The following is a 27,693-nucleotide window of genomic DNA, read 5'->3' on the forward strand; positions in this document are numbered from 1 at the left end:
TAAAACATCATGAAACCTTGAATTTATTTATACCCAAAGAACAGAATTCATGCATAGTGAATCTGAACTACTTCAGATTTCCAATTAAATGAAGCTATCCAGAATAAAGAATGTCAATGCACATCCAATGTGGTTCTTATTTGGCAAAATTACTTTTTCCTAATCTGAATAAAATCTCTTAAAGAAACCCAGTGGCAATCTCTGGCAATATTATGACACTAATGTATGTGTTCTTCATTGATTTTGTGAAAGTATTTACAGAAGACTATTTTTTTTTGTTATTTTAAAAATCCAGCTGTCTATTCATTATTAGGATCTGAAAGTACTCTCTAATTGAGAATTTACTCTAATTGGGTACAGTTCCACACTTTTACACAGTGAACACATGTTTTTTGGGCAAAAATATTTGTTTTAGGTGTTAGCTCTCTATGTGAAGAGAGTATGATCTCAGAAGTAATGTTAACATTGGTTAAGTAGCTTTCAAATGAGGAATCACAATAAATATAGTACCTTCAATTGCTGCCTGAACCACGTTGAAGAACAATGTTCTCCTCAATAATTTGGATAATCCAGTACAAAAATGGACTTTTCAAAAAATTTGAGGAAAGAGAAATCAAAGCACAATAGACCTGTTCTAACCCCACATTCAAGACTGAAATATACATGGTCCAGCTCACATGACATCAAGCATAAAACCATACATTTTACTAATAAACTTCTACATTTGATAGTTTTCGGGATATTAAATCACGGTTCACTAATAATGTTAGCACTTCAGGTTGAATTTAATTAGTCAAATTCTGTTCTGTCATCTGTTGTCATAGGTCTTGTATTTTAAGAATTAGAATCTGAATCAGTCTCTTCACTATCAAATTAACGTAGGAAATAATATGCATTTGAAGAATATATTGCTTTTGGCAGAAATACTATTTTTGGTACAGAGAAAGATTGTATCTTTTTTTATGAATGTATCTCTTAACAATAATGGCATATCGGTGAAGCAGTTCAAATGTAAATAAAAGGTAAAATCAAACCTGGTACAAGTTCACATCCTAGGCACACTGACAGATTTAAAAAAAAAAAAAAGTTGTGACAATCCTGTTGCAAACAACACAAACCTAAATTTGTGTATTTATGTTTCATAAGAGCAGTATTCTGGTCATTAAGCACACACACACACACACACACACACACACAAACAAACACACACTATGGCATGTAAATACCAAAATATATCCATTCACGTTGCATTAGTTTGTGTATGGTTTCTCAGTGATAGAAGTTCAGTTCTGAAGTGCAGTATTGATCTGATATGCAGCAAGGGTAATGTAACCTCAATATTGTGACTTCACCTTCTCACACTGACAAACAACAATATACTTGCACAAACTAGAACTGTTACTTCATCATGATGTCTACATGTTATGTCCTTTTTAAATTATATTCATATATGGAGGAATAATCGTTAAATACTTCAAGCAGTAAATGCACGACAAGAATCTAGTTCTTTAAATATATTAATAATTGACCAAGATCAAGTAATAAATTCAGTAAATATTTGTAATAGCCTGTCAGCTGTGGTGAAAGATGTATGATAACCATTCTTCATGTGCTTTTAGTTAAGATCAGATGGAAGGGCCTAAATTTATTTTTTTTAGCAGAAAATGTTCAATTTATTCAAATTCCACCATTAACAGCAGAGAGGTAGCTAATTTCATGAAAATAGCTGAGCCCACAGACTGAAAGGTCATGAAAAAGCCTACAGTGTTATTTGAAAACATAAGACTAGGCTTTCACTCACCACCAGAAAAAAAAATGATTCAAACAAGATTTAAGAACATACACCAGGAGAACACAAATATGCACTTCTAAGACATTCTGTAGACCTGTTTATGAGTGCAGGTTTAGTGTCTTGTTTTCAACATGATTGATATTTTGGCTTTTTGCATACTACACTAAAATAAGTAGAAAATGCGTTGTGGGATGGCGCATCATCCCCATATAGATTGATATAAATACCTCACTATTCACCAATGGCAATGGCATCAGCCATGGTTTTTATATACCATTATTCATGGGCAAATTCCAAGAGAGCATTTTTTAATAGAGGCTGGACCTGAATACAGGGAAAGATGGGTGACAACCTCACATCTGGCTCTATACAAATTAGACATATAAACACAGAAAGTAAACTACAGCCTTCTGCTCTCACTAAAGACAACATCAACTATCCAAGGTAATGTAAATATGAAGACCCCAGGTGAAAAACACACATTATCAACTATATTGTTGATGTGAGATCTTCACCATGTCTATGCAGGGAACATATTTTAACAATAATTGTTATTAATGACCTGAAATCAATTCAATAAATTTTGTTTCTACTACTCCTGCAACAAGTGCTTAACATGATTAAAAAGAGCTTTCAGAATGTCAAATTTACAGAATTTACAGTTTATTATTTTGAATATAGTATGCAATATAATATAACCTATTTGTCCCTATGAGTAGGTGGGTGCACATGTTAGAATATACAGGTACATGATTTTTTTTTTGAGGGCATATTTGTGTATACTAATTAAACATACAGTACAAAGATATGCCATGATTCCTAAGATAATTATTCTAATCCTATCTGAATTGTGAACACAACTTCAATAACCGCTGCTAATGTTAACCTTGGGTACTTACATTTCCTAGTTGTTACTAAATGTGGGCCTGAGATACAATTTCAGTACTTATTTATTTGTGAAATAACCATTTACATAATATAAATTGGCCATACATCACACATAAGAAACAAGGAAATATGAAGAAATTATATCCACCATGCTAAACAATTTTTGCATATTGTAAGATTTTGTTTGCAATATTTATACACATACACACGCTACTTCCTCATATATGGTTTTGTAAGTGGAATGTAGTAAATGCCTGGCCTCCATGAAAACATAGTTGAAGAGGCTGGCTCAAGGCCAAAGATCCATGTGTCCATGCTGAGCCTTATACCTCTCTGCTAATCTATATCATGAATCTCATTTCAATCAATAGATTACATTAATCATACATTAAATAGATTTTACTGTCTGGAAATTCAACACTGAAAACAAAATCTATATAGTTAAAAACAGGCCACCTGTGAACAGTGGCACTCCTCCATTGAAGGTCAATGGTCAGCCTTGAAAGAAAATCATCTCAGATGTCATATTCAGCGTTTGAAACTAAGCTAGCTCAAACTGAGATGCACGTCTTGCTGAATTGAACTGTTCCAGCGTCAATACCCAGTACGGTTCACAGAGAAAGTACACTGCATAAACACCCTGCCGAGATGGCAGCATGGAATTGTCAATGGACTTGACAGTCTTCAACATCGGAAGAAAGCAGACAAGTGCAAAACCTCAATGGAGTGCAGGGACCACACACTGATTGAGAAATTGAATTCAGATGAAAGGAGCTACATTACAGGTTGTGCTATGGTCTGAGGCAACTTCTCACAAAAAAAAAAACAAAACTAGTCATAAAGAGTTTACCTGTTCCACACACCACCATCGGAAAAGAACAGAAGTACAGCTGAAGTGTAGTAAGTATTGTGGTACATCAAAACCACTGCAGTGACCAGGTGACAGCAGAGGATGGAAATGAAGATGAGGATCAGTAGGATGGTGTTCCTGAAAGTGAACTGAAAACAGTTTAGTATCATAAAGCCCCAGTGAGGATTGAAAACGGTTAAGCCAAATGATAAGGCTATTCAGGTGATTGGTTGAATTGGAATAAAACGTTATTGTGCTCTGACCAGCAGACAGGAATGAATATAGTTTATCCACTGCGGAGCTAGAAAGACTGTCTTGCGACCAGTTGCACAGAAATCGTTGCCTTTCCCACTTCTGAGAAATACCTCATATCTGGATAAGCATGATGGTGAGTAAGCCAGATGGATCATTGTATTTCAGCAAGCCTTATACATGAAAGAACATTTTAATCAGGGAAGTCCAGGGGTTTGATTTGTGTAATCAGTGTCTCCTTTTCAAGTATGTATCTGACCTTTACCTTTAATAAATGTCTGCCCGTCTTTTCCTTATTGCCCTGTCCCTGGCTCCAAAGTGTAGCTAAATGCATTTGCCTGAGACCACTTCTTATTTTGTGGAAAGAGTCATTACAAAGAGGAAGCACTTAATGACTTAAATAACATGCAGAATTTTCATCTGATCCCACTTAGAAATTAATTTTATTGCACTTTATAAGCATTCATCTTTGCATGTTTATTGCATATTATAGTACTCATCAATTAGAATCACAGCTTTACTGGTTGATTGAAATATTTCAAGAGGTTGATTCTTAAATGACGAATTACAAATGAAACAACATTCACATTAGTTTAAAATACAAGTGAATGCAGTTTAAATTGCATTTTTTTATTCTTATTTACTTGAAAAATGTCCTTAGCTTAATTCCTCAAATGCAAGCACAAATGTATTTGTGCAGCGCTTCATACTATCATCTATTAACTAGTGTAAAGATATGTCCTCAATTAAATTCTTTCAAGCATTGCCATGAGTGGGACATGCACAGCCAATGGGGGGATGTCAGGGAAACACACAAGTCCAAAAACACTAGCGCGAGGTTGTAAAAAATGAAAAGGAAAACATACAAAATGAGGCTTTTATACGTCTCTCAGATTACCTCCAATCAGAGCCTACCACTTTTCACAGCGAGGTACATTTACTTCCTATAAAGCACATGCAACTATACAAAATAATACTGTTTTACCAACGAAAAGAAATGCCAATCAAAAACCACATGGTCACAAGCATATAAAATCATTTTGTGTCTCTGTGAAAACTGCTGCAGTGTAGGCTTCAATGCGAATCATTGTTTGATCACTAAACAACAGTTTGACATCATAGCTGCTTTACTGGTTTGAATTCATTTCCTGTCTCCTTTCTTCACTTTCTTCACTATGCTCTTTTTTCCTTTGGAAATTTTAGAGAATGTGGACTATGGAACATTTAAGCTGCATCTTTCATTAGTCTTAACAAGACTATGGTAAGGAAGGCAAGTTTTTTTGATTGGCAGATTGCATCTTCCTTTTACCAGAAAAATGTGGCTGTCATGGTCCCAGCCCCATCCTGGATAATCGACATATGAGACATACAGGCTCTGAGCAAATAGAAATTAACATAGAAAATAATCTTTATATGTGCATTTTCTAGAAGAAAACTGTAGTTTCTTTTTCATATTGTTGCACAATTAATTTATTGAATGAAAATAACTAAATTACTCACCATCAGTTTAAAACAGGTGGAGGCTTTGATTTGGAGCATTGTCAGGTTCACCCCCAAGAGTGACACCAGTGATGCTGGAAATCTTGTGTTGACCAAAGGTCATTGTCTACCACCAGGGCTGTTTGGATTGTATTATATGCCTTTTAGTTTCGAGCTTCAGATTGGATCATTTTTTTTCACCTTTTCCAAGGTACGTGTCCTCAAAATGTCACACATCACAATAATAAAATAATAATAAAAATAAACACAACGATCTTGATTTCCCTAACAAAAAGTCTGTTTTTCCCTTCAGCATGCTTCCCCCTTTCTGACAGGCATACATGAATCTGAGCACAAGGCACTGTTATGTAAAGTTTTCACATGCACACAATATCAGGATTTGCAACTTATATAGGGTTATACACAACACTCATGTGCCACATTCATAACAGATATTTTTCAACAATTTTGAGAGCACACAAAATCAATATTTTGGGAATGCATACATTTAATGTTACATTTATGGAAAGATTGATGAAAGAGGCTCCCAGGTGTTCTTTGATCTAGTTACTCTATCCTCCCTGTGCCCAAAGCTCTTCAATTGTTCTTGCCTCTTATCCTCCCAGTCCACCTGGCAATTTCCCTGATGAGATGGATTGTGTCCGCTCTGCCTTTCTAGCAGATGATGCATCAGTATGCTACTGCTGGGGAATTTCAACACCCACCTCTCCAGCTGTACTCACTCTGATGGTTTGCTTCCCCTCCTCCACTCTTTTATTGTCTCTTTGGTCCCTTTTTCTCCCACTCACAAAGCAGGCAAACCGCACCTTGCCTTACATTTTACATTTTTATTCATTTGGCAGACGCTTTTATCCAAAGCGACTTACATAGGTTATAGTTCTTTACAATGTTATCCATTTATGCAGCCGGATATTTACTGAGGCAACTGCGGGTTAAGTACCTTGCCCAAGAGTACAGCAGCAGTGTCCCAGCGGGGATCGGACCGGCAACCTTTCGGTTACGAGTCCTGCTCCTTAACCACTATGCTACACTGCCGCCCCACTGCCTTCACATGCGACTGCTCCCCTTCAAATCTCTGTGCCCCCCATCTTGTTGTTGTTCAACATCAATGTTTCTCTTTCTCCCTCCTCCTGCTCTCTGGCATTCATTATATTGTTGGCATTTAGCAGGTTGACTTATCCAGAGCGACTTAGATAGGTTGCAGTTTTTTACATTACCCATTTATACAGCTGGATATTAACTGAGGCAACTCTGGGTTACATACCTTGCCCAAGGGCACAACAGCACTGCCCCTTTCAGTTATGAATCCTCCTCCTTATCACTATGCTATGCTGCCGCCCTATTCCTCCATCGCCACCACCAGGTATCAATTTTACTGTGGAAGCCTCTGCACTTTGCCCTCCTCTACACTTAACTTCTCATTCGTTCAGCCAGTGTTTTAAGTGTTTTTGTAAATGACTTCACATGTGCAAGTAATGAGACATGTATGAAATGTATGCAGATTTTTTAAATACATTAGAAACAAAGATTTAAAATGCAAAAATAATAGTGGAAAAAATAAAAGATTGAGTTTCAATGTCTTTCCAAAATATCTAATCAACCAATAAATAAATAATTAATGCTTCAATCATCACTGTAACTACAGATGAGACTACATAGGAGATACAGTGTCCCATTTAATTTAGAGAACACAGCAAGTACCTGGGTTTTTTAATCATTGAATAACTACAAGTTGAACTCAGGGCTGTTCAGATTAACTGGCCCACTTGTCAGCAGCGAAGGCTTGAATTAAGGAAGACTCCACCAACACAGAAATTACAGAATATGTGCCAAGAACATACTTCACTCCACTGTGAATATAAAAAATTTTGGAATGTATTACATTGTAGAACTAATTGGGGTGCGTATATGTTTCAGTATCTGTCTTCCACTTGTGAAATAAAGAATATTTATAATTTCTAAGGGGAAACAAATACTCAAATATGCTCAAAAATGCTCAGATACTCAAAATGCCCGATAATGCTAAAACTGTGTGAAGATTAGTACAGCTGACTGTGGACTGAATGAACAACAATGCGTACATTGTATAGCTTTTTCCTTGTATGAAACATTGTCCTCTTCCACAATGTTCAGTTTTCACACAAGAGCAACTCCTTACCAAATGAGAGAATAGGAGGAAGAGTTATTGAACATAAGCTCCTAAAAGCACATGTACTTACCGAATGTTCTGTAGAACATGATTCCAGATTGTTCCAGTTTTACCCTCACAGTATTTCCCCCACTAAGTTTATCTAAAAGGTAAACTAAATTGTGCTCTGACAAATATGTTCTAGTCTTGTCAGAGCAAATTAGAACTGTATTATGAGGGGCACTGAGGATTTTTTTTGTTATTTTTGTAGAAATAAATTGTTTAAAAGCAATATTTTTTTCTCGAGAGAGAGAACACACAAACAAGCATTGGAGGCCAGCAGAATTTTGTTTTTTTTTGTATATTTCAGTAAGAGTGCACTTCTACAGCCTCAAGGTTGATGCCTTTATTCTAAAGTACAACTCTGAAAGAGCTCTTGAAATGATTTTATTTTCCTGTAAGAAATGATTTTATCAGTTGGAATATCAAGGAAAGATTTTTTTAGTGCATGGGCATGGGCTACATAAACATTTAATAATCATCAGTCACGTTTGGATTATTTTCAAGATTATAGTCAAAGAACACTAGGAGGTTCTCATTTATTCTCTTAATTTTTTTATTATCTATTCACATCTGGGTCATTTCATTTTTGAAGAGGGAGGGACTTCTGATGTATGCATTTTAATATCCCTTTTTGCACTTCAGTCATATTACACAACATATGACAGGTATAAAACTGGCATTTTCCTTCACTGCTCTTGGCATCTGGGTTTTAAGCCCTGGAAGCCATGTAGGGTCATGACAGATCCTTCACACAGGTAAACACAAACATGCAGAGAGGCACAGCAATACGATGTTACATTAATAACCCTGAATTCACTGTCTTGTTGAGCTTATGGGGATATATAGAGTGAAGAGTAAAGTGAATGGTTTTCAAACTTCCAATCTTATACCCACACTCTGAAAAAATAGATTGCTGTGAATTTTAGTGTTTCTAGTGATGCTGTCAGCACAGTGGGTATGTTTGTGTTTAGTGCATTTACCACAACATTGGCATACAGTGACTGCAGCAGTGGGAGGTAGGTAGATGCCAGTGGATTAACTGAAAATTCATTCGTTCTCACTCATTTTAGTACACAATGAATGCCAACACTCAAGCCCGTTGTGTGGCTGTTCTTTTTAGGTTTCGGCATCTAAAATAATGAATATTACCAAATTAATATTAATATTGGCAAGTGCTCCGCATCTCAGTATGGCGAGATATAAATGTATTTTTTTCTTTGAGGGGAAAGCTTGAGTGTAGCAGTTATGTACATCTGTAGGCTAATGTGTTTTCCTCCCAAGCATCATTGCCTGCCATTAGGAGTATTGTTATGTATGCTAATGGCATAAGCCCCCATGCTAAGCATGGGACAATGACATGCAGGGGAATGCGGGTAAATACCTGTTTTTTGTATGGTGGTATGGTGTTATATGACCTTTTGAGCTCTATACAAAGTTGAAAGAAGTTGTATAATGTTGTGCTTATGTGATATCCCTTCCATTTTGCTCTCTCTCCTTAAACAGGACACCCTTACCCTTCCTGTACCTATCCAGCTTAGCTCATTTCTCATTTCCACACAGTGACCATGCTAAGAAGGCCTTTTCCACTTACTGCCAGCTGTAGGTGAGGTGGAGCCAAATGTGAGGCTCTTCTGGTACAATTTGTCAGCTAAGGAAAAACTGGGTGTGTGAACAGAACTAGTAAAGGAAGAATGTATGTGTCTCGATGTTAAGAATCTCAAATTCTTTCTTACTTTCTGAACAGCCAGACAAAAAACATTGTTTTTATTTTGTTCACTTTTATTTTCTCACCAATAGTACATTATTAATATTGATGATGTTTTTGTTGTTTGTTACTAGTTTAAGGAATGGACAAATACCACTGATTACATAGTTTTGCTGAGTTTGGGGTATATGATTATTATTATAAATCCATAGCAACCTTACAGCAAAATAATAAATAAAAGCAAAGTATTCATTTAAATAATTACATAGCATTATCTGTCCACTGGATAATTATTTTTGTGCAAGTTCACTTAAAATTGTGTGTAAAAATTCACTTAAAATTCATGGTCAAAGCCAAAAATGAACAGCTGTTAAATTTAATCACATTGTAGGTTGATGCATTACGCTAACAGAATATGTTCTTGTGCCCTCCAGTAACCAGTTCCGAACACATATACATTATTTTCTCATATTAACTGGAGTCTTATAATTGGCAGTTTAGTTTTTTTAAGGAACAATGTGAACATTGTTATCAAATTCCCCAGTGGTGCATTCATTCACATATGAAAATGGCCAATTTTCTGCATTCAAAATCATAATTACGTCTCATGATAATGAAAGTCATAATCACAATGGAGCTCTTCATCCTGGGAGGAAGTAAAAAAGAAAACTCACATAAGCTGTGTTATATGAAACTGTATTGTGAGTTAGTAGCAAACTTAAATACAATCAGCAAGGTTCCTCTGATGTATTTTGTCATACCATTTCATTTTGAATTAACTTGTGTAGCTCAATTCATATAGCAATGTATACCTCACTTTCTCATTTAATGACATTTTAAGGTGATGTTGTTGATGTTGTTTTGGCTATCAGTTGAAAATGTAATAAATGTGCATTTGAAAAAAACATTGTTCTTTTAGTGGGATCATGCTCAAATCTAAGCATTAAGTAAATGCATTTTGACCAATGTATTTGCTTAAAAATGAACAGTATGTTCTTTGTCTCAATACTCCACAATGATTTAAGAATGCATTTACCTACTTCTGTTTTTCTGCATCTTAAAATGATGTAAAATGGTAGCTATTGGTAGAAGATCTGTAATAAAATGGGGTATTGTTACCAAACCCTTTGACAGGTATTCATTTTCCTAGATATTCATGGAGGACAGTCTAGACAAATATGTATACATGTGGCAACAAAATGTTATGAGACATTGTAATATTAGAGCAAACATTTGTCAGTAGCAGGCATCCGATGTTTTGGAGTGGTCAGGATCAAATATCTATAGTTTTGAAACTCATTTTATTGATCCAATACTGAACAAGAAAGAGAAAACATGAACAGGAATAAATCAATGCCCATGGATGCTTTGACAGAGGTCTCTTTATTACTCTCCCCAAAACCATGAAATCCATGAAAATCAGTGGTTAGCATTTGTCTTCTCTAAAAACTTTTATTTCAATGTAAAAGGAAGACTTTATCAGAAACATCCACTATAAAACAGGCAAACAACACTTCACATGGTGTCCTTGGAATCATACTCCAGGTCCTTTCAGGAACACAAGCTAGACTCTCTGGCCTCTGACCTCACTTAGCACCAAATTACTTTCATTCGTGAAAAAAAAACCACAGTGCAAGAAGAAAGCTGTTCTGGTTCCAGATGCGGCCTACCAGAACTGTGATACCCATACATAGCTCAGACTTGTATTTTGTTGTCAGCATTGAAAAAAAGTTGAATATTGTATGTTGACAGATGCTAAGATCATGCCTTTGTGCTGTAAACAAACTTAAATGTGTGGGTCCTGATCAGACACGTTTTTAAAAAACTGTACCTTTTCTGTCTGATGGTGTCCTGCTGTGAATTTTAGTGGCTTTTGTTTTCATGGTGTATCCCTAGTGGGGGACTTCCAGATGCTCCGGACTAAAGTTCTTCTTTCTTCTTCAGGATGATCTGCCGGATCATATCAGCGATTAGGGGTCGAATCTCTTTGACAGAGACAGTTGGCCCCCAAGCATTCACCACTTTCCCATTAACATCAATGAGGTACTTCCAGAAATTCCAGTCGGGCTCCTTCCCAGATGACTCTGGTAAAGAGAGAGGCAGTATTTCACTTTTCAAAATATTCAGTAACACGACCCTGATTTCGAGGGTGAGATTATACAATTAATCTCCCACTTAATCAGCTCATTTTTAACAATACAGCAAAACATTCCAACAATCCTATGCAGTTTATCTAATATAGTAAGACATAGTTATGAGCTATGTTTAACACCAGTTTTAATCATCACTTTATCTGCAATACCCCATAAACTTGGAAAGCAATATACAGCTAAACCCTCCCCTACAGAAGTGAAGGTTTATATTTCTCTTCTTGTCTTCCATATCAGTCTTTGTATTTGAGATTTTGCTGCCTTTACATTTGACACCTGATGTAAACATAATGTGTGAGCAATCTCTTGATCCCTAACTGAACTGTCAGTCATCCTATACAACGTAGACACAGTATATGCGAAAAAGGCATATTATTATGAAAGTATGAGAGATCTTGCAAGCCACAGCAATCAACATCCCTTGGTGTCAACATTCTTGTGCATTTTTCTCAATGTTCGTCTACCTCACTTTCACTCACCAACCAAGTACTTGTAAACATTGTTGGCCCCGCTTCCGACAACAGCAATCTTGCTGAAGAGAGGAAAGGAAACGCCATAGACCCGCCGTACAAAGCTGTCAATCTCCTTGTCGCTGCCTGGCTCCTGCTGGCCGAACTGGTTGCAGGGGAAGGCCAGCACGTTGAAGTGGTAGGGCCCAAAGTCTCGCTGCAGCTGCTGAAGGTCAGTGTAATGCTCCTCAGTGAAGCCACATTCACTGGCCACATTCACCACCAGGGAAACCTGCACACAAGGAGGGAGAAATCCCAGAGAATGAGCCTAGGAGATAATGTATGTAGGCCTGAGCATCATGATACACACAGCAGAGAAGAGCTTTAGATTGAACTACAGTACTGGACACTGATGCATTGCAGAGGTGAGGTTATAAAAATATATAAATATAAATATATAATATATGGGACCTTCATAACCAGAATTATATACCACTGATCTAGGGTATTGCTAAAATGTATCATACTTTCCATGGTAAACAAAATGGTTGTTTGTTAGGTCAAGTGACAAAAAATTATACTTACCATCATTTAAAAGTATAATGATTTATTTACATTCCTCTCATACAAGATACAGTACAAGCCGAACTGTATAGTCTGATATCTCAGCAACAGCTGTTTCAGTACTCTGAAGCTGATAACCTCTAATCAATTAAAATCCTGTTTTGTGTGCACCTGTTGAAACATGAAAGTGCACCTCCTTCTCCTCATTAATCTAACAGCTACATAAACACCTACTTGAAATGAGTCTCAAATTACAGTTGATGTGATGTCACAAATAGGTAACTATGCATGAGGGATGAAATTAATTTTTCAGATATTCCTGACAGCTTCCCTGCTATTTTCTAGTGAACATTTTCATGCAGTGTTTTGGCAAATTCTCTGATGAGCATCTATTTGCTTGTAACCATATTGTGATTGCAAGTCATAACCATTATATTGAGGTCAATGTCATAGCTACAACCAGAGCATTTGTCATCCTTCCGCTATTTCAGTGACTCACTGGCAATTGTGGAAAGGCATGTTGTTTCCAACTAGGTTTCCATTTACCTAATGGTGCACGCGTCATGTTCTTCAAGGCTGTTACATTTATCATTTGAAAAATGTACTTTCCAAACACTCAAGTAAAACCTTGACAATCATCTATGTCCACAAACATTGTGGAGCATTAGCAAGGGAAATCTGTTATTCAGCAGACCCAGTAGGTGTAGCAGTGCAGGTTGGGAGGGATGTTTTTGCATTCATATTTCCTAGTTGAATCTGTCCACCAAAGGAAGAACATAACACAGATGTCCGGCACACATACTGTAATTGTCAACAACTTTGCGATACAAACAAAATAAATTGATAAAGCTCAAGCAAAATGAACCTGCTTGTGTATCATAGAAAACCACCAGGCAGGCAAATCAACATTCCGCTGTTCCTACTGGATGACCCCCCCAGAGTATGTAGCATGTATACTGACACTACTGCAGTGTGTATAAACTGCTGCAGTATAAGGTGTGGATGGTTAACGGTCACTGTAGTTGGTACTAAAATGAGTGAGGGCCACACTTTCAATCAAGATAGTAAAGATGTGCAAATTGTTGCATAAAAACACTTCCCCTGGCCTATAATTATATTAAATTAGTTTTTGCATTAAGATTTCAGTTTATTTTGGAGCTGTAATCAGCATGATAAACTAGTTATATTGAGCTAAATTTCTTATTAATTTGCCAGGTCAAAATATTTTTACAGAAAACGAAAAGGCTCTTCAAAATGTTATACCTGTGTGGGTGAAACTAATTTTGAACTGCACAGAACATCTGCATACTGTACCTTTTTATACGTGCCACATAACAGTACAGTTTCACCATGCAAATGCCCACCCGAAATATCAAGTCCAGCATTTCAAATCACCAATTTGTGTTATCATAGGATGTTCACAGTTCAAATAACAGCTCACATCATTGTCCTTATCAGATTCATTGTGTGAATTGTTCCAAATTATATTAAACAAATTAAAATATAACCATTTATATAACCACAAGACTGTTTACGCATAGCTGCATAGATTTGTGTTAAGTGACCTTTCTCGCCAAATCAGAAGGTTATATATGTGGTTTATGTATGTGAAAGATGTACACATGTCCAGGCATGCAAAGTTGGAAACAATTTATATCATTTCATATATTAATTCTTATAGATTGTAAGAATCTGAGTTAATTTATTCAAGATAACTTTAAGCATTTGAATTTTAAATCACGAGGCCACCAGATATCTTAGAGGCAAAGTCGAAAGATATGAAAACGATATACGTAGTATTGTTCAATCTTGACCTCTAGTGGCCAAAACTACGAAACTACAGGTAGTTTCATTTTTTTTTTTATTCTAGAAATTGCCTATGCTAGTTAATGTTAAAGTCTAATCGACATATGAAGGTGACTACTTTTTGCAAATATATTACTAATTGAAAGAACTCTACAATGAAAATATAGAATTGATGTAAAAACAAAAAAGTTGATATGCTTTCAAGTTAAGGAATAAAGAATACATTTCAAAGGCCAAAAACGGGCTACATATACTACTAATATTCATATATATTTTAGGTTGCCGTAAACTTACGTTACTTCCAAGGCAAACCAGAAAATGCATCAACCTTAAATTGAACTGCATATCCGTAAAAAGCATATTAAATCAGTTGTCTGGCACATTTTTATAACTTATGAGAGTTTCAGTTAGCTTGCTGATTGTGAGTTGCAGTAGAATGACTGCCACGTATACAATCAGTGGGCGCAAAGAATTAAGACGAATTCAGGCAGGGATTAGGTGTGGTTAGTATTTTATTTAACAAAGTACGTAACTGCAACAATTATTTTATCATGCACATGCATGTTTGTTAGCTAGCTAAGACCGTAGCTACACAATCTAAAGCCGGTTCAGGACACATGCAACACCTCTCACCAGTAGCAAGCTAGCTAGGCTTTCGGCATGCTGTATTCAACTCTCTAAAGTTAGACGGCAGGATTTGTAGCTAACACAGCTAGCCACCAAGTAACTAACTTACCGAACCCCTGTATTTTTCCAAGGATATTAATTTCCCCCTGCTATTTACGACTTTAAAAGTATAAAAATCTTTAAGTTTGGCCTCCGCAAAACTAGACAAGAGAGGTATCAGTGAGAGTACTGCGAAAAGCATTTTTGAAGATTGAGAGAGAATCCCGTCTCCAAATGATGCCCCTTCCTACTCACTGCACCACGTAATTTACCACGTAGCTATGAGGGAAGAAGTCTTCCACCGTTTCCGGATCGACCACGACAGGTTAGGAGAGCCTTTGCGATCACGTCCAATCACAGCCGAAAAACATGACCGATTTCAAGTCGGGATCTGGGGTGCATGAGCCTGCAGGTCTGACTTAAGATCTAGACTTCAACTTTAACCAATGCTCCTGCAGTATGTTCTACGGCTACATTACATTCTGCTGTCATAAAGCCTCGTCGAAATACAATAGAGTCCTTTCCCAGCCTTGAAAACTCCACAACGTCCGTAGAAGAATTTTGTAAAAGCATTGAGCGTACTGTGATGCCAGTAGCAGATCCATTCCACACAGTTGAGTCTTTTCCCAGCCATGAAAACTCCACATCGTCCGCACTTGGTCAAACTTTGTGAAAGCATTGAGTATACTGGCATGCCGGTAGCCTGTCTATCCCATCTCAAGAGATCGTTGCCAGAGGTGGACACCCCGGCTTCAGAAAGTAAAAATCCTACCATGTATTTGTTCTAGCTAGCCATTCACCAAACAAGGTGATTTCACTAATTAGCTCCTCTACCTGGCTGAAGAGTTGTGCTAATTAAATTCAGCTGGTGTAGTGCATGGGTGGAACAAATACGTGGCAGGACTTCTACTTTGTGAAGCCGGGGTTGTCCACCTCTGATGTTGCACAGATGTATTTCCATTGTGGTTGGTCCCTGTGCTGGCAGGCGCTGAGATACGGGGAATTCCGCAGCCAGTTGAATTCCTGTACTGTTTTTGCAGTAGACTGCAATCCAGAGTTGGTCATGAAATATAATACATTTAAAATGTATAAGACCTAAACTGTAAACACATCCTTATGATTGGAAAATTTGGTTCAAGGAAAAAATATTATGAGGCTGCGTCAAGGAGCTGCTATGATTTACTACACTGTATTCTAATCTAGGGACATAACCACAGATCATCACACATTCACATACCACACCATGTCTACACGTAGTAATTAACAATTTTATGTTACTTATGACAGGCTAATGATATACCCACGATGCTATGCGTGTGCAGATTAATATGGCGTCTATATTAAGGTCGCTGATCATATCGGATTCATAAAACAACACCAGAACACAGCAGGATGAAGGGAGTTTAATTCTTGCTAGAAGCAAAGCCGGTTCAAACCCGTGAGGTAAGACTTGTGACTGTTTCCAAACATTGGGATTTCGGCTTGCTTATCGGGGTGAAGCAGAAATTAGGTCCTCGGTGTGGTAGCCAGGTACTAGCTGTCCAACTCAAACAACATGATTATCTTGGATAGTTAAAGCCACCAAGCCAACTATCAGTGTCTAATTTTTCAGCGCATCGACTAGCTAGCTAACGTCATCTAAGCAACTTCCACTAGCGAGTTAGCTAAAGTCTTGATTCCAAGAAGCCAATGTAGATAGCTGTAGCAATATGAGCATTATGAATAGTCTATTAGGATAATGTTGGTATACTGTCTAAAGTTAGATCTAGTACTGGCAGTGTTATAACTACTGTCTGGTCACCAGGTAGATAACTGGACTAGTCTAGCTTGCTAAATAACTAGTTACCTAGTTTGTCACATGGCATGTGGGTCAAGTCAGATGTTACAAGGTAGTCGGACAGCCAACTAATACAGAGTGTTGGGAGACAAATTAACTTGCTAGCTACCTATCTTTCTGAACATGTTTAAGTATACTGTAGCTTGCAGGTATCAGTATCACGTTTGTGAAGTTATATATGCAGTTATGAAATGCATGTAACAAAATAAGTAGTGAGCTTTAAGTTATCTATTTTGCTAGTCAGGAGTGTGTGTATGTATACAGTAACAAGGAAAAGTTTGGATATACCTGATTAAGATAATGGGAAACATGCATTCAGACATTTTGATGTAACGACTTTTCTTAAATGCATGAAATTTGTTTCTTAGACAAATATAAATAATGAATGTGATGTCTATGTATGAATTTCTTTCAATTTTTTAAATTAAAAAATATATTTTGGCTACTTTGAAGAATGTAAAATATAGTTTTGATTTGTTTAACACTTGATTGGTCACTGCACAATTCCATTTGTGTTATTGCATAGTTTTGATGTCTTTACTATAATTATAAAATGTGGAAAATAAAAGAATAAAATGTGTAAAGAAAGAAAAACCCTTCTATGAGTAGGTGTGTCCAAACTTGATTGGTACTGGTATATACATATATCATTCACAGGTATGCAAGCATGAGACTGAAAAAATGAGTTAACATGCTAAATGAGGTGACCATTACTGCAAGCTACAAAATGTGAATTTGCTAGCTTCTGGCGCTGCCAAGACAGTGATCCCATAATGCTAATCACATTTTAAAGCGCAGATGTAAGATTTTGGTTATGGTCATGATATTATTATGTGATGATTTTAGCTAGCTAAATCTTAAGCTCTTAAACCCCCCCCCCCCCCCCCCCCCCCCCATTTGGCTGTCTAGTTAAGCTAAGTAAAGCAATGCAGTGATGCTGCCTTCTGATCCTTACAACAGCTATGCTTCAGATTCATTATTTCTTAATGCGTGCCGAAATTCTTGTTCCCTGTGGCACTCACTGGCCTATGTTGTGCCTCCTTGGTCATTCTATAGAATGAGCTGAAAGGTTTTGTTCTTTTCATTTAGACCAGATAATTCTTTCATACTTTTTTCCAGGTGAATACACAGACGTTGAGTCTGACTTTCATGCCAAAGTGCCAGTTGTTTTCTGCCGTGATGTCAAGAGGTCAGTCAGTCTGATGGAACCTGAAAATAAGAAATTTTTGGACATCAACATTCTAAACATTTGAACTGATACAATTCAATGTTTAAGAGCTTGTGAGCTTGGTGCGCTAGCTAATTGCTGAAGTTGTTCCTTTGCCAGATTTTTCCATTATGTATCACTTGTTTACTCATTGAAACCTCTGTTAAGACAGCTGTAATAATCTCTCGACTCCTTCCCACAGTGGTCTGATATGCAAAGTAAGTGCAGGTAATGATGTTGCCTGTCTGACCAACAACCACCTGGCAACCTTAGCCAAGCTGGAACCTAGACTTGTTCCTTTGGTCCTCGCCTTCCGTTACTGGGCAAAGGTGTCTTCCGCCTCTAAACCAAAGCATATGTCTTTTATACTCTCCATACTCTTAACATGCGTATGTTATACATGTAATGTTTTTATATACATATATACATGTACTGACCAAACATTGCCTAAAGTAAAAATAATCTGTGGTAGCAGTCAGAAATTTTTTTGGTTCTGTTAACCCCCCTGTGTGTTGCTTTTGTTTCCATATATGGGTGCATTTGCATATATTTAGACAGCAGACAGCACAACAGCTGCTGTGTGGTTGGGCCTTTTTTGCTAGTGTGAAGCTGACTGTTCCTCAGCAGGGACCTATTTTAAACCAGTCTCTCAGTGACATCTGACATCACCAAAGTTTCCGGTGACCTGCTGTGACCTCTGACTGTGATGTATGTGTGTGCTTTCAGCTGTGTCACATCGACTGCCAGGCAGAGGGTGGCACCCCTTCTTACTCTTTCTCCCTCATGGTCATCTTCTTCCTGCAGCAGAGGAAACAACCTATTCTCCCTGTTTACCTCGGTTACTGGGTTGGTGTAGCTTCTCTCACTCACACACTCATAACTTGACTCTTTCACTATCTCTGACCATGACAAGCTTGTGTTATTTAAGTGTTTTAATAATGTACATTCAAAATATGAAGTGGTATATTTCATTTTAAGTTTTTCTGGCTTCATCTTACCCTACAGTAATAGGGTGAATGTGAGATGTATTGTACTCCATCTCTGGTATTTGTCTTACATGAGACAATTAGACAAATTTATGTATGTCTTAGCTTGAAGATTTATTACTGCAAATATGTTTTTACTTCTCAGATTGAAGGGTTTGACCTGAAGCATGTGGATGAGTATCACCTGAAAGGGTTTGAGATGGACATATTCGTGGGCTGGGAACATAGACCTCGCATCAGTGGGGAGGGAAGAGGTGAAGGGAAAGGAGTCAAAGACCAGAAGCAATCTGTCAATATACAGGGCATGGTAAGTACCACTGAATTCATTTCTTGGCTTTTGCATTTCAGTGTTATGGCATTCTTAGTCTGTCAAGAGAGGGAAACATCTCCTCATGGAGGAGGGCTTTATTATCAGCTGAAGTCAGACAAGCACATTGCCCTCTGGGAGAAGCGGTGTCATGCTGTGCTGTGTTGATGCTGGTTGCATGCAGACGCGGCTGGCTCTGAACCGGGGACAGGGCGTCTCTCTGGGGCAGCTGTGGCTGGAGATGCTGAGCTTCTACACCCTGGAGTTTGCCCTGGAGGAGCACGTCATTAGCATCCAGCTGCGAGAGCTGCTGTCCCAAGAGCTGAAGAACTGGCCCCGCCGCCGGCTGGCCATTGAGGGTAAGCACGGACTCTCTGAGGGCTTCACACCAGCCTCCTCCTGCCTTTCAATCACACTGAAGGCAGTGTTGCTAACACTTTGTCCCGCTGATTCAAAATATATGTTGATGGTCATTCAATCTGAGCGCACAGTTTGATTGAGCTGTTAATTGAATAAGTGACACACTGTTCTGGATTTCACATCATTACACCAGGTCAGTTCTGTGTTACAGTTGTGGGTTATTGGGAATGTGTTTGCTCTGTCAGATGGATACAGATAAAGGTGTTTAATTAAGTTAGAGGTATAGCTTGGTTAACAGTGCCTCTGAGAACAAACATTCTTTATAACAAAGTTAACGCTTTTCATAATAAAAATGTATAGTTGTTAAAAAAATAATGGGGCATGATTCAAAAAGGTACAAATGCACTTACTTTTTAAAGGTAGAAGAATGTTTTCTTGCATTACAGAAAGCAAACCAGTGAAGTGGTATGTGCCTTTCCCTGTTAAAATGAAATGTTCCTGTCTCACTTATTTCTTAGCCATTTCTCACAAGTGGCAATGATTAGAATGAGTACAGCATGCAATGCATACATCTAATACCAAATAATCATCTGTTACAAATCACCTTCTTAAGCAAAACATAAAACATAAATCAAAGCGCAGCATGCTGTTGACAGCAATACCTGGATTCCTAGAACCTGATTTCAGAGAACTGATCTAGGGAATTTTGAGTACAATATCGTACTGGTTGCCTGGGTTGTTGTTTTTCTTGTCTGCATTTTCTAAAGGTTTTTAAGTCACTTTGCCTGTTTTCATAGAAATAAAGGTAGACAAAACAGTGGACTGTTACTCATGGCATTTACGTTGGGATAGATTTTCTTTTGATTCAGTTATCGCATAACACTTTACCATTGTTGTGAAGTAGACAAAAGAATCCATTGTCTATGCCTGACCTTGTCCCCTCAGATCCTTTCGCTCTAAAGCGGAATGTGGCACGCAGTCTCAACAGCCAAATGGTGTTTGAATACATCCAGGAACGCTTCCCCACTGCATACAGATATTTTGCGTGTCCGCAGAGCAAGAACGGGAACACAAGGTGGCGACAGCAGGTCAAGCCAAGCGAGCCGTACAGCTCCAAGCAGGAAGACTGTGTGAAGAAAGAGGCTTTGGTTCAGGACAGGTGTGACCAGCAGATCGAAGAGGCCATGAAAGACTCTGAACAGAGGCTCCAGGAAATGGAAGAAGAGGAAGGGGACAGTGAAGAAGAAGGAGAAGGCGAAGATAGAGAAGCAGGGCTAAGCAAGGAGGACTGCGGCGGTCTGCATGGGAACTTTGTGGACTTGCTCCTGGGTGAGCTGGAAGGCAGCCCTGCAGATCGGGCCCTGGCAGGATTACCACAGGGGGAGCGTGCAGGGAGTCCCCGGGAAGGTCTGGCATCGGAGGAGCGTCCGCCCCCCCAGCACCTCTTCATCGTCACAGAACGGACTGCTGGAGAGTGAGGAGGTGGAGATGGAGATCAAGCCTGAGGATCTGTACTATGTCTTTGATAAGATTATCTTCACAGGTGGAAAGGTGAGTCCTTTCCACAAGAACACCAATAATGAGTGCTGTTTGGCAGAGCCAGGCTTTTTGGGGGACAAATATTTGTAGTTATAGGAGTAATATTTAGGGATTCACCCCATAAAATTCAGACATTGCTTTAGAACGTAATGAAGGTTGTGGGGTAAGTGAGAATACACCATTCAAGGAGAATACACCTCTAGTTCTGGTTGGCTTTTAACTTTTCAGATGCTTGCAAGATATCAATGAATGTTGTATGTTACATATATTCTGTCTCCAGAACTGGCAATATACAGTCCAGAATTTATATACTCCTTATTCAGGCCTTCATTTAAGTTCTCTCCCTTGAAGAACTGCAGACTCTTCTCCTCTCATAATCTAGTCAGTTGCTATTCACATTTTATCATGCAGTTAGAGCAGCCGGTCTGTAGAAAGCCTTTCCCGGTAAAGACTTTTCTTTCCTTGTTTTCAGTTAAGCACACATACGGTGTATGAAATGCATGACATGTGAAAAGCAGGCTTACAGCTGAAGGCTTAACATAGAGTGCTCTGAATGGGAGGGGTCATGACATTCCATGACACATGGCTTTTCCCTTGATGGCAGCCTCCTACTGTTGTGTGCAGCATCTGCAAAAGGGATGGTCACCTGAAAGATGAATGCCCAGAGGACTTCAAAAAGATCGAATTAAAGCCTCTGCCACCTATGACTGAGCACTTCCGTGAAATCCTCGATGGCCTCTGCAGGCTGTGCTACAGTAAGTGTAGTTTCCCAATGACTTTCACAACTCACCACTGAGCCCCATCATTGATTATCTGAACTTTTTAAAGGGGTTCAGATATGGCTGGAATGCAGGGCCTTCCTAGGTGCCCTCACATCACCAGCCATTTAAAGGCTGAGAGACTCAAATTAGCTGCATTATGCCACATAAAAAAAATATTTCTGGACATGATGTACATGTGTAGTCCAGTCTGAGAAACCTGTTAGTCACAGAGCTAGGGAACCATTTTGGCTCACCTGTTACTAATAGGAAATGGACCATGAACAGCTGGAAGACCTTCAGTTTAATAGAAGGATATTTAAAACAAAGAAATCCACACCAAAATCTGTTTTTCTGCATGTTCTTAAATTGGAAAGATGTGATAATACATCGTTGTGACTGATCCAGTTTTGAATGAGTATTTATCTTTCAGTTGGAGTTTAGGTGTGTAACAGGCTTTGCAAACATCAAACCAACATGGATGGTGTCTATCTGGTGTTAAATGTCAAGTGTATTAATAGGTAGAATTCACAGTTTTTTGATTATCTCTCTCTTAGCTGGTGTCTGTGTTTTGCTGCAGATGACCTCTCACTCCCACCACAGGAACAGCAGAAGAGAGAGCAGATTTTGTGTAGTTTGGAGAGGTTCATACGCAAGGAGTACAATGGTATGCGTATGAATTAGAACTTTAAGATGCAATAATGTGGTTCATGTATATTGCAGTATAGGGAGTACATGTTCACTTGATTTTTTTGTTGTATCATTATGTTCTGTAACATTATGTGAGTGTGTGTATGTAAGGAAGATTATCCTTTTCCTTTATATGTCTAAAATGATGTAAAGCTGCTACTTTTTGCTCTTCCTTTCTGTAGAGAAGACACAGCTCTGTCTCTTTGGTTCCTCAAAAAATGGTTTTGGTTTCCGTGACAGTGACCTTGATATCTGCATGACACTGGAAGGCCATGACACAGCAGAGGTGAGCACACTGACGGTAAAGGAGAAAATGTTTATCCTGCATGTCCAAGCATTTACAGCCCTTCCTAAATGTGACATCTGTTCACTGTCAGAAACTGAACTGCAAAGAGATCATCGAAGGCCTAGCCAAGGTACTGAAGAAACATACAGGTAAGAGTTACATGGTGACCTAATTCTTTTGACTGCTGTCTCACCAATGTGTGATCGGATCATTTTGTCCGGTTCTGTCCGTCAGGTTTGAGGAACATCTTGCCTATCAGAACAGCTAAAGTGCCTATCGTCAAATTTGAACACAGACAAAGTGGGCTGGAAGGAGATATAAGCTTGTACAACACTCTGGTAAGCAGTTTGTTTAGATTGCCTTTGAGTATCTTCCTGCTGTATTGTTAGTGGCCAATAGATGTGGAAATAATTTAGGTGTTGAACTTAATGTGTTTTCTTTAGTGCTTTTAATGGAATGTAAATTGATACCCTTGATGTGAAAATAAAAAAATCTGTTTCCACTCACTTACAGGCACAGCATAATACCAGAATGCTGGCTACATATGCTGCTATTGATCCTCGCGTGCAATATTTGGGGCACACTATGAAACTATTTGCAAAGGTACATTCATATAGTCATTTTGTGTGTTGGTGTATCCAGCCAATAATTTAATCAAATTATTTGTTGTGCAGCCAATAGCAATTGGTAATGTGCTATGAAAAAGGCCATATAATGGTATCTAGATTAGATTATAACAGAATCAGAAATGTGTATAAAACAGGTCAGACAGAGTCAAAGAGATTCATCATAGCTTGACAAGCTACTGAAATACTGACAGTGGAGGAGTAATAACAGGTCAGGTACAGTTCTGTAGTATGATAATGAGTTGGTAAAGTAAGACTCCAGTAGATCCCAGTGGGTATAAAAGCCATCCTTAGCAGAAAGATCAAGCAGAATAGTCTAGCCAAACCCAGGGAGGCAAAGAGTCCTTTGAGGAATCAAGTTGTCATTCCAGACAGTAATCCAGGTTGTTCACAAGGCCTTTGAGGAAGAGCCTGATCATCCCCTTTGGGTAACCCAGAGGGGACAGTGGTGTGGGAACTGCTTTCATGGCAGGAAATAGGAAATGTCAAGCAGCTGATCCATTGGATAGATACATGCATGTCCCTGGGTTAGTTTTCCAGATTGTTCTGTAATTAGTTTTGTTACATAGTTCACCTGTCAAAGCTTAGATTACTCTCAGGGAGGGATTTTCCTCACTACACAGACAACTACAGAATGTTCTTATTTGTAATGTAATTTGCAATCACCGGACTGTAAAATGAACCTATCAATGGAAGATGGGATTTAGGTGTTCGGTGAGGAGCTCAGACGGTGTCGTAAGGAAATGTAGAGAGCCTTTGTTTTTCCCTGTGTCAGCACTGCGACATTGGTGACGCCTCCAGGGGTAGCCTGTCCTCCTACGCCTACAAACTGATGGTCCTGTACTTTCTGCAGCAGAGGCAGCCCCCAGTCATCCCAGTTCTCCAGGAGGTACAGCTTAGCTTTCGACGTGTTCACCGCCCGGACCCGTACACAGCAGGGTCATGCTGTTCTTCATGCAGCCAGAGAGAGTGGAATCACTTTTAAAACGCTACAATATTGAAAATGTGTTGTGAAAACTTGAATTGAAGAAAATGACAATTCCCTCCTGTGTATAATGTTTTAGCTAGTGCGACCAACCATTTACTAAGGAATAATGTGGGGCTCTTTTTGAGGCACTTGATATTGACTTAATAATTTGGTGTATTTTGTGGTTGGAGTGTGATTATAGTTCAGTGAATAAGGCGATGGTAATTCCTGTCACCAAACATTGCACAGCCGGTATATCTATCCACACACATCACATCTTTCTTTGTGTCATTTGTTTGTGCATTTGATGACAATTCCATTTGGCCGAAGATTATTTAAGATGATGACATGGCTTTTTTGCAGTCGTGATTATGTTTTTCTAGTAAAGTTACCTGTGTGAAATTTGTAGGCACGTCAGATATCTCTCTCCTTGCCATTAGAAATGCTGTTTCTCTCCCTCAGATATTTGATGGAAAGAATATTCCTCAGAAGATGGTTGATGGCTGGAATGCATTTTTCTTTGATGATATTGATGGATTGGTGAGTTTGTAACTGTGTCCATCTGCCTGTATTGATGTGCCTTATGTTTGTTATGGTATGAGTAAATACTAATGACAGTCAGTGGTTATCATTAGTTCCATCTTCAGTTTTTTTTTAAAAAAACAACCACACTGAAATATCAATTGAACTGTGGAACTATAAGTGGTAGTAGAGGGATGAGGCTGCTCAGGGTGTCCTCTCTATCCTGGTTCTGAGTAGAGGAAGCGGCTGCCGGAGCTGGGTCAGAACCGTGAGTCCGTGGGAGAGCTGTGGCTGGGCTTGTTGCGTTTCTACACTGAGGAGTTTGACTTCAAGGAGCACGTCATCAGCATCCGCCAGAAGAAGCGCCTCACCACATTCGAGAAGCAGTGGACCTCCAAGTGTATCGCCATCGAAGGTTACGACCATCATGTGTTGTTGTCTTCTCATCTCCACCAGAATTACAACCTGTTTATTTTACTCTTGCTCAGCTTATGGTTTTCTAATGATTGCTTTTCTTACTCATCAGATCCCTTTGACTTGAATCACAATCTCGGTGCTGGAGTTTCCCGAAAAAGTAAGGTGAAGCACCATTCAGACCTTCCAGGCCGCTATTGTTATGAGCTGTCCCTTTATGGTATTGTGAAATCTAGGCCACTCATTTAACAACTGCTCTGAGTGAAAGTGGCATTAGTGTCATGTGGTGCCCAAAATGGGGCTATCATTTGCTATTACCAGCATAAAAGGAACGCTGTCTTTCCCATAAGAAAATGTGCAGTGACAAATGATGCCTGTGTGCCTGTGTAACTATTTTGCAATCTGTATTTTCCCTCAGTGACTAATTTCATCATGAAGGCATTCATCAATGGGAGGAAAATGTTTGGTACTCCATTCTACCCTCTGCCTGGCATGGAGGCTTTAAGTAGTCTTTTCAGCCAGGTCAAATTTGAGGAGTATTTTACAGAAACCGTTTTGAATCAGTGGGGTTTATATAATCATCTTTTCTGAGCTGAGTTACTTCCCTGTTGCTGTTACAATGCTAGTGATTATTTTCCTTATTGGCATACATTTTTCCCCGCTTCTCTTTTTTTTGCTGGTATACTGTACTTATAAATGCATTCCCCTTATAAACTAAGAGTGTTGATTTTTTTGGTAGGACTACTTCTTTGACTCCAAAGTGCTGACAGATGGAGAGCTTGCACCCAATGACAGGTGCTGCAGGGTCTGTGGGAAGATTGGCCATTGCATGAAGGACTGTCCCAGGAAACAAAGGTAATTCATAAGCTGTGCACATAATCATTCAGCCTGAACAGTGCACTGTGCAGAATTCAGATAACCTTGACCACTTAAAAACAGCATTGTAGTTGTGAATGTAGACACTATCTTGAACATAACCTTTGTTAGACCGGACAGAACTGAGCCATTGGTTGTGGGTTCTGTTTGCATGCGCATATATTTTGGCAGAGTGAAGAAGAAGGAGAACGGAAAGGACGAGGATCTGAAGGAGGACGAGCGGGAGCCACAGGAGAGGCGCTGCTTCCTGTGTGGGGATGCAGGTCACGTCCACCGTGACTGCCCTGATTACCGCTATCTCGGGCAGAGGAACACTGCAGGTTCAGGTACTTCCGGCTCTAGAGAAATATACTCTAGGATAAAATGCCATTTTACCTTTGTATTGAGTGTCCTGCTTTACTTTAGAACTGGTTGGAAACATGAGGAGCTGTTCACACAATGGTAGTTCACCATAGTATGCTTTAATTTGTTCACTTTTGTTCAAATGCCTCCTCCTGGTGGGAGAACAGTTTAAAAAGGCCTGTTTCTGTACTGGTTTACCTCACAATGGATTTTCAGTGTGTTTCATGAGATAAGGCAGGAAGTGATCCCAACATTGATTTTGGTGCCTTTGCTCAGGGCGTTAGATGGTGCATGCCATGGTGATCTCCCAGTCCATCCCAATCCCTCAGACAGGACTGGAGGCCCAGGACCAACCCAGAAGAACCAAGCAGCCCTCCGAATGTGTAAGCGCCTGCCAACAGCCATCTGCCTGTCAGCCAAGCCCATGACATGTAGGCCCAGTAAAGAGGCTTTTCTCTATCTCTGTAGTCCGAGACTTGGCAGACGCCACCCTACTCTCCGCAGGCCATGCCCTTCAGCCAAGGCTCCTCCGCATGGCTTGAAAATATAGGTATTGCCAGAACTGGAGTTATACCACAAGTATTTAAAAAAGAATTCAGTCTTGTAAAGCACATTTTACTGTTGCCCCTATGATGGTCCCTAGAGGTTGTAAGCTTAACTTAGCATGTACTCCACAAGCAATTGCTATACAAGAGCAACATTGACTCTGCTAAATTATTTCAAATACAGAGCCCTATGTTACTTTCATAATACAAAACATAAAATAATTACTTGACTTGTGTGCAGAAACACAAACATGACTATGGAGTGTCACATTTATCCTCTCGGTCAGATATTTCTTGAAATTCAGTCTTGACTATGCCTGTTTTCACCAGTATTAATCTGCTTCCCTGTGCCAGGGGCCAGCAGGTTAATCGGTGTGCGTGAGGAGCAAGAGACTTGGCTCATAAGAATAAAGCACTAGCCTTGAATTAACTAATGATGGCCTCTGAGCTTAAATGCACAGAATTATGGGCTTTGATAACATTACGTGTCACATGAATTCAAATCAAGGATGAAATCACATCTGTGGTACCACATTTCAGCCCCCCTCCCCCTACTAAAACGCACAGTTATTTTATAACTACTAACTTTTAACAAAAATGTTGACTCATTCTCCTCTC

At 38.9% G+C, this 27,693-nt stretch overlaps 2 protein-coding genes across 2 annotated transcripts; one reads left to right on the top strand and one right to left on the bottom strand.

Moving 5' to 3' along the window:
* Positions 1–10,878: 10,878 nt before the first annotated feature.
* Positions 10,879–15,015, bottom strand: gpx7 (glutathione peroxidase 7). Its single transcript, XM_036522723.1, has 3 exons — positions 14,884–15,015; positions 11,808–12,069; positions 10,879–11,262 (listed from the first exon to the last, which is right to left on the bottom strand). The coding sequence occupies exons 1-3, from the start codon at positions 15,013–15,015 to the stop codon at positions 11,099–11,101; spliced, it is 558 nt and encodes a 185-aa protein (XP_036378616.1). The 3' UTR covers positions 10,879–11,098.
* Positions 15,016–15,094: 79 nt separating this feature from the next.
* On the top strand, positions 15,095–27,494 carry LOC118771753 (terminal uridylyltransferase 4-like). The gene is given in 24 exon segments (XM_036519772.1): positions 15,095–15,209; positions 17,770–17,839; positions 18,060–18,186; positions 18,584–18,703; positions 18,989–19,150; positions 19,335–19,509; positions 20,456–20,823; positions 20,918–21,061; positions 21,654–21,804; positions 22,388–22,474; positions 22,680–22,783; positions 22,875–22,932; positions 23,018–23,121; positions 23,297–23,386; positions 24,185–24,298; positions 24,839–24,916; positions 25,136–25,313; positions 25,425–25,472; positions 25,731–25,834; positions 26,052–26,167; positions 26,360–26,514; positions 26,807–26,913; positions 26,999–27,080; positions 27,430–27,494. Coding segments are annotated over 24 exon segments (2,922 nt in total).
* The last annotated feature ends 199 nt before the right edge of the window (positions 27,495–27,693 follow it).

The sequence above is a fragment of the Megalops cyprinoides genome, chromosome 2 (genome assembly GCF_013368585.1).
Source record: "Megalops cyprinoides isolate fMegCyp1 chromosome 2, fMegCyp1.pri, whole genome shotgun sequence".
Classification (NCBI taxonomy): Eukaryota; Metazoa; Chordata; class Actinopteri; order Elopiformes; family Megalopidae; genus Megalops; species Megalops cyprinoides.

Excerpts from the sequence above, each read along its gene's own strand:
- gpx7 (XM_036522723.1), bottom strand. The coding sequence starts at position 15,015 with ATGCTTTTCGCAGTACTCTCACTGATACCTCTCTTGTCTAGTTTTGCG. Across the intron at positions 12,070-14,883 it reads TGGAAAAATACAGGGGTTCG|GTTTCCCTGGTGGTGAATGT; the intron begins GTAAGTTAGTTA and ends CCTTGTGTGCAG. Across the intron at positions 11,263-11,807 it reads TGTTTACAAGTACTTGGTTG|AGTCATCTGGGAAGGAGCCC; the intron begins GTGAGTGAAAGT and ends TCTCTTTACCAG.